The sequence below is a fragment of the Ursus maritimus genome, unplaced genomic scaffold (genome assembly GCF_017311325.1).
Source record: "Ursus maritimus isolate PB19 unplaced genomic scaffold, ASM1731132v1 scaffold_4, whole genome shotgun sequence".
In the NCBI taxonomy this organism is placed as follows: Eukaryota; Metazoa; Chordata; class Mammalia; order Carnivora; family Ursidae; genus Ursus; species Ursus maritimus.
The window spans coordinates 214,589-232,035 of NW_024426552.1; the positions used below are offsets into that span (position 1 = coordinate 214,589).

The 17,447-nt window shown below is 47.1% G+C and overlaps 2 protein-coding genes across 2 annotated transcripts in view; both read right to left on the minus strand.

Moving 5' to 3' along the window:
- The window catches only part of DIP2A (disco interacting protein 2 homolog A), a 136,513-nt gene that overhangs the window by 93,430 nt on the left and 25,636 nt on the right, over nucleotides 1–17,447 (minus strand). Inside the window, 4 exon segments of the mRNA XM_040621761.1 lie at nucleotides 3,806–3,934; nucleotides 7,377–7,607; nucleotides 9,192–9,311; nucleotides 16,354–16,473. Coding sequence (XP_040477695.1) covers nucleotides 3,806–3,934; nucleotides 7,377–7,607; nucleotides 9,192–9,311; nucleotides 16,354–16,473 — 600 coding nt within the window.
- On the minus strand, nucleotides 13,808–15,435 carry LOC121100515 (putative uncharacterized protein FLJ46204). The gene is made up of 2 exons (XM_040621760.1): nucleotides 14,866–15,435; nucleotides 13,808–14,467 (listed from the first exon to the last, which is right to left on the minus strand). Exons 1-2 carry the CDS (start codon nucleotides 15,422–15,424, stop codon nucleotides 13,974–13,976), a joined length of 1,053 nt encoding a protein of 350 aa, XP_040477694.1. The 5' UTR covers nucleotides 15,425–15,435; the 3' UTR covers nucleotides 13,808–13,973.

The following is a 17,447-nucleotide window of genomic DNA, read 5'->3' on the forward strand; positions in this document are numbered from 1 at the left end:
TCAGATCATGACCTGAGCTGAAATTGAGCCATATGCTTAACCAACTGAGCCACCCAGGCACCCCTAAATACTTTCATTAGGAAACAAGAAAGGTCTAACTTCAATGATCTAAGATTCCACCTCAAAAAATTAAAAAAAGAAAAGCAATGTAAACCCAAAATAAGTAGAAAAAAGATAGGAATAAATACAAGATTTGAAATAAACACAATAGAAAAAAACCAATTAAACCAAAACTAGTTCTTTGAAAGATAAATAAAATTCAATTAACTTTCTAGCTAGAATGATCAAGATAAAGAGAGAGAGGACACTAATTACAAATACCAGAAATATAAGAGGGGACAGAACCACTGATTCATATACACCAGAGGAAAATAAAGGAATATCGTGAACTTATGCCTAAATTGGAGAGCACAGATGAAATGAACAAATTCCTTCAAATACACAAAACTGAGTCAAGAAGAGAAAAATCAGTTTTCTCTGATTAGAAAGTAGAAGAGGAAGGAACATTTCTCAATTCATTTTGAGATGAGCATTATCCTGATACCAAGATCAGACAAAGATATTACAAGGAAAAAAAAAAACAAAGAAACTACAGACTACTATGTATCTTGAGCATAGGCACAAAATCCTTAACAGAAAGTATTAGCAAATCAAATCCATAACACAGAAAAAATGATGCATGATAATTATGCATGATAACCAAGTGGGGTTTATCCTGAGAATATAACTTTGGTTTAACATTCAAAAATTAATTAACAAAATTTACTACATTAACAAACCACAAAAGAAAAACCATATATGACTTTAATAGATCAAATAAAATCATTTAACAGGGGGGCCTGGGTGGCTCAGTCGGTTAAGCGTCTGACTCTTGATTTCGACTTAGGTCATGAGATTGAGCACCCTGTTGGGCTCCACGGTGGGTGTGGAGCCTACTTGGGATTCTGTCTCCCTCTTCCTCTGCCCCTCCCCACCCCTTGCACTTTCTCTCTCCCTCTTCCCGCCCCTTTAGAAAAATCATTTAATAAAAACCATGATAAAAATTTTCAGGAAATTAGGAAAATAAGAGAACTTCCTAATGCAGAGCACCTTGAAAAACCCGCAGCTTGAACATCACAATTCAAACATGAAAAAGTGGATGCTTTCCCCCTACAGTTGGAAACAAGATAAGTCATATCCTCTTTTAATATTTCTCAATGACACTAGTGGGAGTCCTACATTGCAATAAAGCCAGAAAAATAAATGCTCCTAAACACAGTTTGGAAAGAAAAGTAAAACCATATTCACAGACAATATGGCCAAACATATAGAATCTTAAGGAATCTACCCAAAAAGTTACTGGAACTAATAAAAGGCCAACATACAAAAACCAACTGCATTTCTGTAGACCAGTAATAAGCAACTGGAAAAAATTTAAAATACTATTTACAATAACATCACAAATATAATCTATTTTGGAATAATTTTAACAAAATAGGTGCAATACCTGTACACTGAGTGCTACAAAAAATGCTGAAAAAAATTTTATAAGAGCCAAATAAATGGACATCTACTGTATTTATCATCTCGTACACGGCCTACCGATTTTTGTTAAAGATGCCACAGAAACTTGGCAGGGAAAGAATGGGCTTATAACAAATGATGGGACAACTGGACGTCCACATGTAAAAAAGCAGACTCTGATCCATATGTTGTACTTACACTAAAATTAACTCAAAATGGATCGTATACCTACATGTAAAACTCGAAACTATAAAATTCTAGGAGAAAACACAGAAAACCTTTACGACTTTGGGTTAGGAAAATATATCTTAGGTACGACACAAAAGTAGGATCCGTAAAAGAAAACATGAGTGAACTGGACCTCATCAAAATGAGTAACTTCTGAAGCCGCAGACTGGGAAAAAATCCTAATTACATACTGGATAAAGAACCTGAACTCAGAATACATAAAGAACTCTCAAAACTTAGGAAGAAAACATGACGTTAAAAAATAGGCAAAAGACCTGCGCAGACTTCTAAAAAGACACACAGATGGCAAATCAGCACATAAGAAGACGCTCCCCGCCCTAGGTCTCTAGGGAGATGCTAATTAACACCCAGCAGGGCGGCTGACAACGAGACCAACAGTACCACCCAGGCAAGCACGGGGGAGCTAGGGCTCCCTCAGCCGTGGGAACGTGAAATGGTACGACCACTGTGGAAACACGTCTGGCAATTGCCTAGGAAGCTAAGCATAAAGCTACTATAGGACCCAGCCATTCCACTCCTAGCTAGTGACCCAAGGGAAGTGAAAGTATACTTCGACACCAAAACTTGTGTACGAATATTCCTAGCAGCTTTACGTGTAACAGCCAAAACCTGGAGGCAACCCACAAACCCTGCGTAAGTGAACAAGTGAAGGGCGGCACACCCGTCAAATGAAACACTGACCGGTGAGAGGAACGGACTATTGACACATCCAAGAACATGAGTGAATCTCAGAGTACTTGTGCAGAGTAACCAGAGCACAGACAATCTAAGAGTAAGTACTGCATGATTCTATCTAAAGTTCCGGAAAATGCAAACTAATTTTCATGTCAGGAAATAAATCAGGGGTTGCCTGAAGCCTGGGGGAAGCCAAAAAGAGCAGAAGGGACACAAGGAAACTGTTAGGAATGCTGGATGTGTTCACTATCTTTTTAAAAAAAAGATGTATTTATTTATTTATTTATTTATTTGAGAGAGAGAGGGGAAGAGAGAGAGAGAGCCTGTGAGCAAGACAGGGGGAGGGGCAGAGGAAGAGGGAGAGAGAATCCCAAGCAGACCCCATGCTGGGCACAGGCCCCTCACAGGACTCGATCTCACCACCCTGATCATGACCTGAGCCAAAATCAAGAGCTAGACACCTAACCAACCGAGCCACCCAGGCACCCCAAGATTTATTTATTCACTGATTTATTTTGGGGATGCAGGGGGAGGGGCAGAGGGGGAAGATGGATGTGTTCACTACTGTGGTCACAGGGACGGTTTTCACAGCTGTACACACATCTTAAAACTTGTAAGATTGAACACTTTAAATATGTGCAGTTCACTACAAGTCAGTTATCCCTCAACGAAGCTCTTTTTAAAAAAATATACAATCAAATAAAAAAATCTATCTAACCAATGGAAAGCCTGCTTCATGCGGACTCAGTATTTTCCTGTTGCATCTGGACAAGGAGCTAAAAGACCTTGACAAAATCGGATCTACTGCTTAGAATATCAAAATACATGTTAAAACCTTCAATCTAAGATCCCCCGGATTTTTTTGCAATTCTAATCTGGTACGCTGGAAAGAAAACTTCACGTGCTTTTGATGAAAGACACTGGAAACTGTTTCCAAAGGACATGGTATGAATGAGGACACTGCGAGGCTCGTGCTGGCCTTTCTGGCCTGCAGGTCAGAAACCAGGCTCGCTGCTGTGCCCATTTCTCAGGCTGTGCGCACGGAGAGCCTCACAGGCCGGGCGCTCTCATACTGAGGCCCCACAGAGTCTGCAACAGAGAGACTGCCCACGGCTTCTCATTTTCCTACTGTTTTGTAGATCCTGTTCTCCTTGTTCCCCATCTGACCAATTCCAGAGATTCTGCTGACTGCTTCTCCCCATGATGCTCTCTGCAGTAGCGTCCCCTGCACACACTGGCCTCCGCTCCCGCGCACTGAACGAGGACGGCTAGCGGCTGGCCGAGGGTTGCTAAGGCAAAGGCACCAAAGCCGCGTCCCGTAGCTGAAGAGAAGGGCTGTGCTCTGCTGTTTCAAAAGGACAAAGAGAAGCATGCTCACCACCGGCCGTTTCCAGGACGCTCCCGCTGTAGCCCCGAGTGACACCTCGCACAGAAGCCAGCTGCGGACGTTCACAGTGTGAAAGCTCCACGAGGCCCGTGGTGACATCAGGAGGGGCGGAGTGCACATCTGCTTTGGGAAAACAAACCCCCAATGAAAGTGGCTATTGATTCAAAAGAGGATGAAGTTGCTCTTTAAATCCCATTCAATGGAAGCCTCACCAGCCGAGCTCTAAGCAAAGAACGTGACATTGCGATTCATTCTGTTTTTCTGGTTGACCGAGACACATTGGGACCCTGTAAACTCTGAACCCCCAGACACAGCCCGTGGACACCTGTATGCACGATGGCTGTTTGGTTCTCAAACGGATCTCGGCCAGAACCTCCGATGACAATGCCTTGACAGGCACAAGTGAGCTGTCGTCAGACATCTCAATGAAGGGGGCGCCTGGGCAGCTCCGTTGGTGAAGCGTCTGCCTTCGGCTCAGGTCATGATCCCGGGGTCCTGGGATCAAGTCTCGCATTGGGCTCCCTGCTCAGCGGGGAGTCTGCTTTTCCTTCTCCCTCTGTATTCTCCCCCCTCCCTCTCACAAGTAAATAAATAAAATCTTTAAAAAAAAAGAAATCTCAATGAAGCAGAGACACATTTTAAATCAGTTGTCATTAGGCCATTTTTGTTGTATTATAAAAAAATAGCCAGGCTTCTATAAACTACCCCCCACTCCCCAAAAAGTATGCTGGATGTCACAAAGACACAAGACCTTTTCAGGCTTCAAAGAATAAGGCTAGGAAGATAAAAATTATCCCCATGGCCAGATCAACACATCTCACTATTGGGGGACCTCAGTCAAGTACTGAGTGCAAGACATTAATGTCACAGTTTACGACAAATGATGTTAGATGCAGAAAATGTTTGAAGTCACTCATTCCATTGTCTGAATGCACATTTTGGGGTTTAATCTGTATCAAACGGCACACGTATCTGGAGTGCCGGCCGACTGGACGCTGCTGAGGCGTGAGTGTGAGCACGGCGTCTGCACGAGGGACAGCGGGATAGACCTGCAGTCCCTTTGGTCCTCTGATGTGCGTTCCTACCCCACAGGGGCCACTCTTCTGCTTCTGATTTTTAAATTCTGATAGTTTACCTATTAGTTCATCATCTAGGCAAAATGCAAACTAAAATTTTTTTAAAATATTAGAAAGATGAAATTATATGGAAGCAAAACCCAAACTCACTATCTACATATCAGAAAACACCATTTGGAAAAATCTAACTTAATGACAGAGATTTCACAACCCTTGAGAAAGTGTAATGTTGATGAAATTAGTATTTTAAAGTATGCCTATCATGAAGTTCTTTTAGTTTAGAAAGAAATTTCCCCGACCTTCCAAGTCTAGCAAAAAGTGTAGGTGATTTTAACAATATTCATGAAAGGCATAAATGGTAACCTTAACTACAAAGTAGTTTTAAAATCACTATATAAAAATAAACAACATTCAAAATAAAAATGAACTGCTATAACTGAAAATACTACTTTTAAATATAGGTGTTTACGTTTGTGTCCCAATGTTTTATGGATTTGATTTCTTTAACCCAAAATTAAAAATGATATATTTTTTAAAAACTACCTTTACCTAATATATTGTACCTCAATTTTTTTACCTAATATATTCTTCCTCTTTCTATATCTCTTTCCTTAGTCCAAACTGAAGAATTCTCCAGTGCTAAAAACTAAAAGGATGATTTTTATAATAAGGAGCGGGAAGATAAGTATTTTCCGATTCAGGAACTCAAGTCAGCTATATCCAGCAAACATGTAGCATATAAAAGGCTACAATCCACAGTTAAGACTATTTGAATTTACGAGAACCGATCACACAACGCACAGGAGAGGCCAAGCGAATGGGACGGGAGAAGAGAGGGGCGCAGCCACACTGGCCAGAGTCGGGGGTCCTCCGTGCACGCGGTAACGAGTCTCCCTTGTCAGCCTCCACAGCCAGGGCCTCACAGCCACGGGCTTTGTGGAAAGACCCCACCCCACGGCCACTGGACAGTCCGCGTTTTGAGCTGTGGCCAGGTGCTCATGCTAGATACGCTTTCATCTCTAACCCACCAGGAAGCAGGGTTTGCAACAGCTTCGCAACGGCCGATATAGTTCTACTCTCTCTACCATCTCACCAAGAACTGAGTATCCGGAAGCAGAAATAAGGTATCAGAACATTCAGAAACGACTGTTTTTCTCACACTGGAGATATCTGTGTATTTCCGATAAGTCAAATCACTGTGACAAACAGAGGAAAAATGTATCAGTGCGAAGGCTGTGTTTCAAGCTCTCCCCTGAAGCTCTACTCGAGGACAGCTGGGGAGTGACCACTGGCCATCCGCTGGACACCCAGGGCCGCTGCCAGAACAGCTTGCGTGGGCTGCTTCCCCAAGGGCTCTGTCCTCAAGCCCCAGCCTCCCCTGCTACCCCGAGCCCGCGGCAGCTTCTCCGTGTGCTGGGAGCAGGGAGGCTGTGTCGCGGCAGAAGACACAAGCTCGACAGAAATGTGCAGGTTTCCTGTGTTGACTCAACAGATAGAAGGTGAGGAGCTTCAGTGAAGTGTCCTCAGAGATGCTCGGACTCATCCAGTTTACTCCCAGCGCAGCCAAATGGCCAAGATTGCACACGAAAGCAGCTCAGCCCCTAAGCCCGCAGCTGCCTGGGGGGTGTTCAGGCTCCGGGGACCCACCAAGAACAGCCGCCTGTGACGCAGGAGCAGCTGCTACACCCTCTCGTTTTCGGCAGAACTCGCAGCAGAGACGATGAACAGGAGTCCAGAAAACTGGTCACAGCCTAGGCAAGGGGCAGGCTGACCTTCTGTCCCCCCTCCACATCTAGGAAAATGGGGGGCGGGGCAACGCGGAGCCACCACCCAAGAAACACGCTCTCGTTTGGGGCGCGTGCAGAACGGACGCGAGCCCCGCGTGCCAGCGAACCACACCACTACCGCTGCTCAGCAAACGGGGTTGCACATGATGGAAGGTTTGCGATTCCTCCTTTCTAAGAATATTGTAAAGAACTGGATGATTCAGAAAAGATCTACACATCTTTATGATTTGGCTTTGCCTGACGTCTCTCTCCGGGTTGAGGGGTTGTTTCACTTGGCACGTGGAGGAAGAAAGGCCAGGCCACGATTGCGGCCCCAGCCCTGCCCTGCCAACGGCTGCGCAATGGTGCTCACGGGGCAGAGAGCGAGGGCAGAGGCACGCAGAGGCGGCGGGCTCAGGGCGGGCTCAGGGCGGCGGTCAGGGCAACCGAGGCCATGTCTAAGGGACTGTGCACCCCCCACCTGCCGCTGCACCAGCCCACCCCTCCAGAGCAGGAGGGGTAGGACATCAAGAAACACCACCACTTCTGGGGCCCGTGGGGAGGCCAACACAGCACACGGTCTGGAACTGCCAAACCACAGAAGTATCAAGATGTACTTTTGTTACCAAAAAGACATTTCCAGATGAAGAAGAGAAGGTGGGTCTTGATGGGCGCAGAGGCACCCCTGTCCTGGAGGGGCCGTGGCAGCTCGTTACTGACCTATGTGGGCGTGGGCCGCCGGGCCGGTGAGTGCGGCGGCGGTGGCACTGGGAGCGGCGGCGGGTCTCCCTCCCGGGTGAGATGAGGTGGAGGATGCAGAGGATGAAGTGGACGAGCCCTGAGTGACCCGGTCGAGCCAGGGCTCGATGTTGGAATGGCTCTGGAGCGGAGTGGAGGTGAGTCGCCCGGGTCGCCGTAAAGAGCCCTCATCTTCTGAGGCAGATGACGTGTCTGTGGTTAAAATAATGACGACAGGCATGATGTAGGGATGAGTCAGGGAGGAGGGCGAGTTCCCACACTGGCTCCTGCGTCTGCCAGGACTGCACGTGGCAAGCTTTGTACACCGACACCGCTGGGCCCCAGAATGGCCAAGGGGTCATCTCAAAGGCTGCCCTCAAGTCTAGAAGGGCCTGTGTTTGCCCGACTGTGAGATCCAAGGAGCCCTACCTGGGAAAGTGGTTTCACAAGCCCGACTTCCCCCAGAGGACTGTCTGGGAGCACCACACGCTGGGAGTGAAGGCAACCCCAAGCCCTAAATGGCTTCAGCACATTCCTTGGTGGGTCCCAAAAGCAGAGAAGACCCCAAGTGTTGAGTGCTCATCTGAGTGAACACCCCACACAACCTTCACACACAGCTCAGCCGGCCTCCCGAGGCAGCACGGGGCTCATGGGGCAGCAGCCCCAACCCACTCCAGGCCTCCTCCTGTCCACCTGCGTCCTCTTAGGGGAGGTGGCAATGAGCGCTGACAAGAACTCCTTCCCCCAGACAACTGCTTCAGTCAATAAGATAACTGTTCATTAAGGTTCTGTCAAGTCAGCATGACTGTGCGTTCTATTATTATGATTAAAAAGTGGGTAGTATCTATCGTTGTATTTAGTAGAAACAATACTTTGACAGCTATTTTTAGAAGATTTTTTTCAACAATATAAACTTTTTTTTCCTTTAGAAAGGAAGTGTTACCAAAACACCAAATTGGCTTGTAAATCTGGTGTGTTTGGTTTTCACTACATCATCCATCCAAACACTCATGCTGCCAGTTTCATGACTTCAACACAAGACAGACGGGCATCCCAGAGCGCCACACACCACCAACGCCGGGTGGGGACAGAGACAGAGCTTACAACACCTTCACTGAAGAGAAGCTCCATGTAGAAGTTCTCATTTCTAAAGGTAATGACAACAAAACAATAATAAATTTTTTAAAACCCTCCAAATAGCCTATATTCTTCCATTTAAGGCCTGGTAAAAATATAGTGGTCATTAATAAGATAAGAATAATTTTAAAGGGGCGCCTGGGTGGCACAGCGGTTAAGCGTCTGCCTTCGGCTCAGGGCGTGATCCCGGCGTTGTGGGATCGAGCCCCACATCAGGCTCCTCCACTGGAAGCCTGCTTCTTCCTCTCCCACTCCCCCTGCTTGTGTTCCCTCTCTCGCTGGCTGTCTCTATCTCTGTCTAATAAATAAATAAAATCTTAAAAAAAAAAAAAGAATAATTTTAAAATTCTTAAATCAGAGAACTCTAGTATTCCAGTAAGCATTGATTTTAGGTTCCTCTCTTGACTAAAAAGCATAAATAGCATCTTAGTAAAAGAATTAAAATCTACCCAGAAGTCCTATAGAAAGCAAGCACCCACTTGGGTAAGAGCCACACTGTATATACCACAGATTTTCAGGGAGGAATACGGCACATACGCAAACATTTCTAATCTCTAATTTTTCTAAATCTTGACTACAGGTCGGAAGGGGAAAGGAAGGCTATGAGCTCAGGGCTGTGGAACGCCCACAGACGCCGACCCCGACGCGGGTCATCCATACCTGGAGGCGTGTAGGTTTCCACCGACGAATGTACAAGAACAGAACGTCTCTTTGAAGGCATAGGCATCTTCCTCTCCTTGTATTTGGCCAAAGCTGCTTGTACCGCCTCAGTGTGAACATCTACGTAAAAACAACAGCAATAAAGACACTTTCTACAAGATTGCTTATGAAGTAACAAAATTAAGTTCCATACTCTTATCTGTTTTCATTGAATGTGAATGAGACACAAGCACGGCCTAGCATTAAGGACGGCACGTGATGGAATGAGCACTGGGTGTTATACGCAACTGATGAATCACTAAGTTCTACCCCTGAAGCTAATAATACACTATATGTTAATTAAATGATTTTAAATTTAAAAAATCAAAAAAAATTTAAAAACTAAGCATGGCTTATGACATTGGCCCTAGATTTCTTTAAATGTTCCTTTGTTTGTAGATTTGGACCCATGTAAATATTTTCAGTTATAAATCAAAACTATTTAAAAAGAAATCCCCCAAATTAAAAATAAACTGAAACAAATGAACCTAAATGGGTCTCCAGTTGTTGGCCTGAACTATTCCAAATGACTTTCAAATACATAGTTAGACTGTTTAGCCTGTTCCTCTGCAGATATTTACTAAGGATGCATAGGAAAGATAAACTCTGGGGGCGCCCGGGGGGCTCAGTCAGTTAAGCATCCCACTCTTGATCTCAGCTCAGGTCTCAATGTCAGGGTCCTGAGTTCAAGCCCTGTGTTGGGCTCCACTACTTAAGAAAGAAAAGAAAGAAAGAAAAGAAATGTAAAGTCTTTTCTGCAATCACACAGCGATGCCACCATCCCTGGGAACAAAAACACTCATGAGGAAGATCCAAACACAGAAGGAAAGTTACATACACCTCTGTTCCTGGATCTGAATAGAAGTGCTGGCATGAACACATGTGACACTTTGTCTTTAACTATTATGCTGTACCTCCATCCACTAAAAATGTCTAGGAAAAGTGCTGGTCCAGGGCGCCTGGGTGGCTCGGTCAGCTAAGAGTCTGCCTTTGGCTCAGGTCATGATCCCAGGGTCCTGGGGGTGAGCCCCACGTCGGGCTCCTGGCTCGGCAGGAAGCCTGCTTCTCCCTCTCCCTCTGCAGCTCCTCGCCGCTCATCCCCTCTCTTGTGTTTTTGCTCTCTCTCTCTCAAATAAATAAATAAAATCTTAAAAAAAAAAAAAAGTGCAGCCCGATAGCAATGAGTAACCCTTGCACCCAGAATGTGGTCTTCAAATACCCATGCTCGCTGAAGGACTCTGAGAAAGGCAGACTCTAGGGTAGGCGCAGGAAACACACAGAGGAGCCGAGAGCATCTTGTCGTGACAGCCAATGAGGACTTGATCAAACAGCTCAGGACTGTGGAGCTGATTGGAAGATGCGCCCAAAGGCTAAGGATGGAATAGTTTGAATATCAACAAGGATAGATGCTAGAATGGATTGTATACCAAATACTGGGGGCGCCTGGGTGGCTCAGGGTTAAGCATCCGATTCTTGATTTCGGCTCAGGTCACAATCTCAGGGTTGTGAGACTGAGCCCCACATCAGACTCTGTGCTCAGTGGGGAGTCTGCTTGAGATTCTCTCCCTCTCCTTTTGCCCCCCCCCCACATAAATAAGTTAAAAAAAAAAAGGATATCAAACACACACACACACACACACAGACAAGAGAACAGAAAGGAAGAAAAAGAGGCAGCAAAATTAATTGGTTGCCATTGGAGTTTGCCAGCAACCTAACTCATTATTCTAAAAAGGAACAAGTAAGTGGAAAGAATGGAGCATTTATCCGGGTTCTCCTGTACCAGGTAGCAAGCAAGGATGAGCCTATCTTTATAGAAGGAGCCCAGCCTCTGAATGAAGAGGGATGACAAAAGCAGCTTCACCATTTTGCAACCCTCATGAATGACCGTATCTAGGAACTGGCTATCACTGGCTGCCAGTGTCCCAGGCAGCCTGTCCTCCCGGTGAGGGAACACAGCACCCTATCTTGTCTCAGGGACAACCGAAAACGTAACCCGACCCTCACGGAGCCTTGGAGGGGAGGACGACACCCCACAGGAGCTGCCAGAGACAGCCCAGGCTCTTCCACAGACTAGAGGGACAGATGCAGACGTCAACAAAGACTGAAAACACTACCAACCATTTGTGATATGTAGATCTTGTTTGGATCCTGGGTCCAAACAAAGTGGTTTTAAAAAGCCATGGGGCACCTGGCTGGCTCAGTCCGTGGAGCATGGGACTCTTGGTCTTGGGGTATGAATTTGAGACCCACATTGGGCGTAGAGCTTACTTAAAATTTTTTTTGAAATAAAAATTAAAAATTAAAAAATTAAAAACCATATGAACATTTGGATATTTGATATTAAGGAATTATTCCTTATTTTGTGATGATGGTTTTTATGTTTTAGAGATACAAAGACATGATCCTTTTCAGAAACAGCCACCAAGAATATTATGACATCTAAATGAAATAACGTGATCTCTGAGATTTGCTTCAAGATCATGTGGGAAGCGAGGGCGTAGGTGAGGCGTGGGTGAGCATGGCTGGGGCTGTGCTGCTGGACAATAAGTCCAGAGGGTTATCACACGAGGAAGTCCACTTTTGTACCTGTTTAAATTTTTCTCCAACAAAATGTTTTTAAAACATTTAAAAACCTTGCAGTGAGATGGTCCACAGGGTCCTAATCAGGAAAGATGAAAAATGTACACATAATGTATTAAAGTAAAATTTATAAACATCAGAGACAACAAGACAATTCTATCAGCTTCCAGAGAGAAAGACTGACTCACCTCACGTTACTCAACAGAAACTACTGGGGGCAAGAAGGCAACACGTATTGAAGAGAGATGTGTTCAACCTAGAATTTCATATTCAGTCAAATTACCCTTTAAACATAAGGGTCTAATATAAATACTCCCAGACATAAGAAGGTGCTTGAGACACAAGTGCAGGAGCCCCGGCAACAATATGGCAGTGACCGTGAGCGCACACCTTAAACCCTACTGCAGTCTGAGAAACGAACATAACCACAAATACAGGTAAAACACAGAACTAAAAATCAACAGAATATCAGCACAACAGGGTCCAAGCCAACAAATCCAAGAAGCTCAGCAAACCCCAAGAAACACAGACCTACACGTACCAAGGCACCAGTATTGTATGGATTTGTCCCAGATCATGGACCACTGCTGCCGGCACACAGGCAGGCTGACGCACGCGGTTGTGTGACTCACGCTGCATGAGTGACCTCGGGAGCCTGGCCTCCAGGTCAGAACTGGCTCCTCTGGTCTGGACACCAAGAGCTGTAAATCTTGCCTCACATCCTCCCACGTCCCCTGCTGCTCCAAGCTTGGCTGCCCCCCCCCCCCGATGGAATCTGGGAGGGGAGACAGACACACCTAGCCCAGGCTCCTGAAGATGTAAAGACATGATAACATGGAAATGCAACTCGCTCCAAACTGCACGCAGGTAAAAAAAAATGTTTAACTTCAGACCCCATCACTGGCCTTATAAATATAGCCCTTATGGGGGTGGACAGTGGGAGGTCTCAGCTGGAAGGAGGACGCTGGCCAGGCCTCTCCGTCGGGGACTCCACCCCGGGTGTCTCCACGAGGCTTCCCCAGCTGATAAGGTTGGGTGTTGTAAGCACCCGCTCTCATGTAACCCTGTCCTAACCTCCTTTACTGCTCACTGTTGCCCTCACCTATGGGCAGATTTCCCTTTTCTTCTATTTCCACTAGGTTTTTACTTTATAATATCAATGAAATGTTTTTTCCCCTTTGAAACTGAAAGTACGGCTGCCGTGATGAGAACAGCACATCATAATCAAATCACTCAAAACCAGAGATAAAGAGAAAAATCTTCAAAGTGCCAGAGGCAAAAAGTCACATTACAGACAAGGGAACAACAGTACGAAACAAAACAACAAAGCTCGGAGGAAGAGCACTACTGATTTCAACAATTATTTCTAAGCCATAACATGGAAACGCGGTTTTGCCGTGAAGCTACATGAATACTTCGACAGGACAGGACGGAGTCCAGAAGCAGCATCGCAGGTGCCGCTGCAGGTGTTCCTAGATGGAGGAGCAAAGGCAGTGTGTTCTCCACAAATGGTGGGGTCGCTGGATATCTGTGTGCAAAAAATGAGCTTTGATTCATACCCTGAACTAATACTAAACTCAACTAAAATATGGATCATAGACCTAAAGCTAAAATATAAAACTATAAACCCTCTAGAAGTGAACAGAGGTGACAATCTTTGTGACCTTCAGGTGAGGCAAAGATTTTTTTAGACACAAGAACAAAAGCACTATCCACTAAAAACCAAACCAAACCAAACCAAACAAAAAACAGGTAAGTTGTACTTCATTAAAATTAAAAACTTCTAGGGGCATTTCGGTGGCTCAGTCAGTTAAGCACCTCACTTTTGCTTTCCGCCTGGGGGGTGATCTTGGGTCGTGGGATCAGCCCCACTTTGGGCTCTGTGTTCAGCACAGAGTCTGCTTCTCCCTCTCCCTCTACTCCCCCCGCTGCTGCTGATTTCCCTCTCTCTCTCAATCTCATATAAATAAATAGCATCTTCTAAAAAATAAATAAATAAAATAAAATTTAAAACTTCTGCTCTCCAAAAGCCGCTTTAAGAGAATGCAAAGATAAGAGAAAGCCTCAGAGAAAATACTAGCAAATCACAGTTATGATCAAGGTCTTATATTCAGAAAATAAAGAATTAGAACTAGAATGAAGTTCACAGTTTATTAACATCTGTCACATGGAAACAGACTGGGAGCAGAGGATGGGGGGAAGAGGGAAGGCAGGAAGATAAGGAGAGGAAGGGGCCTTTACTATGACCCCATTCATGGAGCACGTGAGTGCAAGTATCTGCACGTGCTTGTGGGTATCAGCGTGCACGTGTGTGCACCTGCATGAGTGTTGGGGTATCTGTGTGCGTGTGTGGGTATCAGCGAGTGTGCACGGGTGTCCGCATGCACATACGGGTGTTTGCGTGCCTGTGTCCATGTGCACGTGCGGGTGTCTGCATGCCTGTGTTGGTGTGCACCTGCGGGTGTCTGCGTGCACATGTGGGTGTCTGCGTACCTGTGTCCGTGTGCACCTGCGGGTGTCCGCGTGCACGTGTGGGTGTCTGCGGGCACATGCAGGTGTCTGCGTGCCTGTGTCCGTGTGCACCTGCGGGTGTCCGCGTGCACGTGTGGGTGTCTGCAGGCACATGCGGGTGTCTGCGTGCCTGTGTCCATGTGCACCTGCGGGTGTCCGCATGCACGTGTGGGTGTCCGCATGCACATACGGGTGTTTGCGTGCCTGTGTCCATGTGCACGTGCGGGTGTCTGCATGCCTGTGTTGGTGTGCACCTGCGGGTGTCCGCGTGCACATGTGGGTGTCTGCGTGCCTGTGTCCATGTGCACCTGCGGGTGTCCGCATGCACGTGTGGGTGTCCGCATGCACATACGGGTGTTTGCATGCCTGTGTCCATGTGCATGTGCGGGTGTCTGCATGCCTGTGTCGGTGTGCACCTGCGGGTGTCCGCGTGCACGTGTGGGTGTCTGCGGGCACATGCGGGTGTCTGCGTGCCTGTGTCCGTGTGCACCTGCGGGTGTCTGTGTGCACATGTGGGTGTCTGCGTGCCTGTGTCCATGTGCACCTGCGGGTGTCTGTGTGCACATGTGGGTGTCTGCGTGCCTGTGTCCGTGTGCACCTGCGGGTGTCCGTGTGCACATGTGGGTGTCTGCGTGCCTGTGTCCATGTGCACCTGCGGGTGTCCGCATGCACGTGTGGGTGTCCGCATGCACATACGGGTGTTTGCATGCCTGTGTCCATGTGCATGTGCGGGTGTCTGCATGCCTGTGTCGGTGTGCACCTGCGGGTGTCCGCGTGCACGTGTGGGTGTCTGCGTGCCTGTGTCCGTGTGCACCTGCGGGTGTCCGCGTGCACGTGTGGGTGTCTGCGTGCCTGTGTCTGTGTGCACCTGCAGGTGTCCGCGTGCACGTGTGGGTGTCTGCGTGCACATGCGGGTGTCTGCGTGCATGTGTCCGTGTGCACCTGCGGGTGTCCGCGTGCACGTGTGGGTGTCTGCGTGCATGTGTCCGTGTGCACCTGCGGGTGTCCGCGTGCACATGTGGGTGTCTGCGTGCCTGTGTCCGTGTGCACCTGTGGGTGTCTGCGTGCATGTGTCCGTGTGACCTGCGGGTGTCCACGTGCATGTGCGGGTGTCTGCGTGCCTGTGTCCATGTCCACCTGCTGGTGTCCACGTGCACGTGTGGGTGTCTGCACATGCTCAGTAGATGCTGAGGGGGGTTGTCTCAGGATTCAGAGTTCAGGTGATTTTACTTTTGTCCTTAAACATGATATATTTGATATCACATGTATTATTTATATAATCAGAAAAGAATATTAACAGTGTGACAAATGTATGCTAAATTAGTAAAAAATTATCTGATCAAAAATTTCTCCTTACTTCATCACACTCCCATGTTAACATAACATTTAAAATCTTAACATTCCTCTTAGATATTCTTAAAACAAAATGGTCATTTCTTTATCTCTGTTGAAAGTTTTTCATCATTAAAAAAAACGGCTTACCAAAAGAGCTTAAATGGAAAGGAAATATATGCTCACGCAGGGTGGAAATGTTGTTAAACGGGGGAAGCGGGGTGCGCAGAAACTACTGACACGCGACGTGAATGTCTCCAATAGGCCTTCTGATCATTCAAATAAAACATCACAGGCTAACTTAAATACTGATAAAAGCACTGATAGAGTGGCAGAAATCTCATTAGAAGGAACGCTCCAAAATTAGAAAAAGAAAAAATAGTAAAAACACCTACAGTAGTAAAGCTGTTCCACAACGTACAAAAAGTACTAATACCAACCCCAAAGCTTGAGGCAGAAAAATGGACAAAAAGTTGAAAGAAATTACACTGATTGCGGGGGGAAGGACGATTTCTCTAGGGATTTTTATAAGCAACCTGGGGGAGAGACCACCAACCCTGCAGGTTACACGGAGAGACACCGTGATTGTGTGAAGGTTAGATTTTCTCTTGAGAAATAGCATGATGTTCAAGTAAAACCATTTGCTTAGCAGATGTTTGTAGCCAAGTCCACAGGGGAGGCCCCCCCGTCTGGTCCCTACCTGACCGGAAGCGCTCGTCCCGGGAGCTGGTGGGCCTCGGCTTCTGCTGTTTGGGCCCTGCGGCTGTGGTCTGTGAGGGGCCGGGGACCCTGCTCTCCGCCTGCAGGGATGGGTCTACTCCTGCAACACAATTTTGTAGGAACATCTTGTGTCAACAATTCGCTTTTCCAGTGATGGAAAAATCCATTTAAAACAGCCACACAGCACACACTGTCCCGACAACCGTAATCTGAGCACACGCACCCTGCGGTGGCCCTTGAAGCCCAGAAGACCCCTGGATCTGGAGGCTGGGGACAGAGCCACGAATACCCACTTCCCGCTCTCTCCCCCGAAAGTGCCCAGGCTGCCCTGCCTCACTGTCCACCATCTGCAAAAAGGGTGACCAGCACACAGCATCCCTGAGCCACCAGCTCAGCACGTGCGGCCACCTGGGGCAGACTCTCTTGGGAAGGTCCTTCAGAAGCGTGTTTCTTCATCGTCAACGTGTCCTGAATCTGAAATGGCTTGTGTCACTTTCCCTGGCACTGTCCGTGATGTCAGCCAACTCCCCAAAAAACATCCCACGAAGCAGTCACTGGGGTGGAACCACTTGTCCTTGGACACAGGCAGAAACACGGAACGGTGGCGAGTGGGGGTGCACATGACCGTGACAACTGCAGAGCACAGGGTGCAGAGACCTCAGGGGCTGACGCCCTCAGCCTGGGGACCCTGCTTGCTGTCTGCAAACCCAACACCTGGACAGCTGGCCACATTCCACGGCCCCTGACCACATAGGCCCATAGGGCAGTGTGGTGAGTGAAGGGACGGGGCCCAAGCATGCTGGGTCATGACACAGAATCCATGGTGTTGCTTGAGCTCTAATTTGCTGACCTTTGCGAACAGCACAACGCAAGCCCTCTGTCATGCTTCATCAGAGTGACAAAGTTTAACTTTAGTCTCTGCCTCAAGACATCTCATAAAAGTAGATAGGCTTCCAGCCCCGTGGGTTCTGCCAGCCCTTATCACTTCCTGAAAAGAGGCCATCTATCCTTGCCTCAAACCCACTGCTGGACACAGTGGGGCAGAGGCAATCCTGTGTGACCTGGAGACACTCT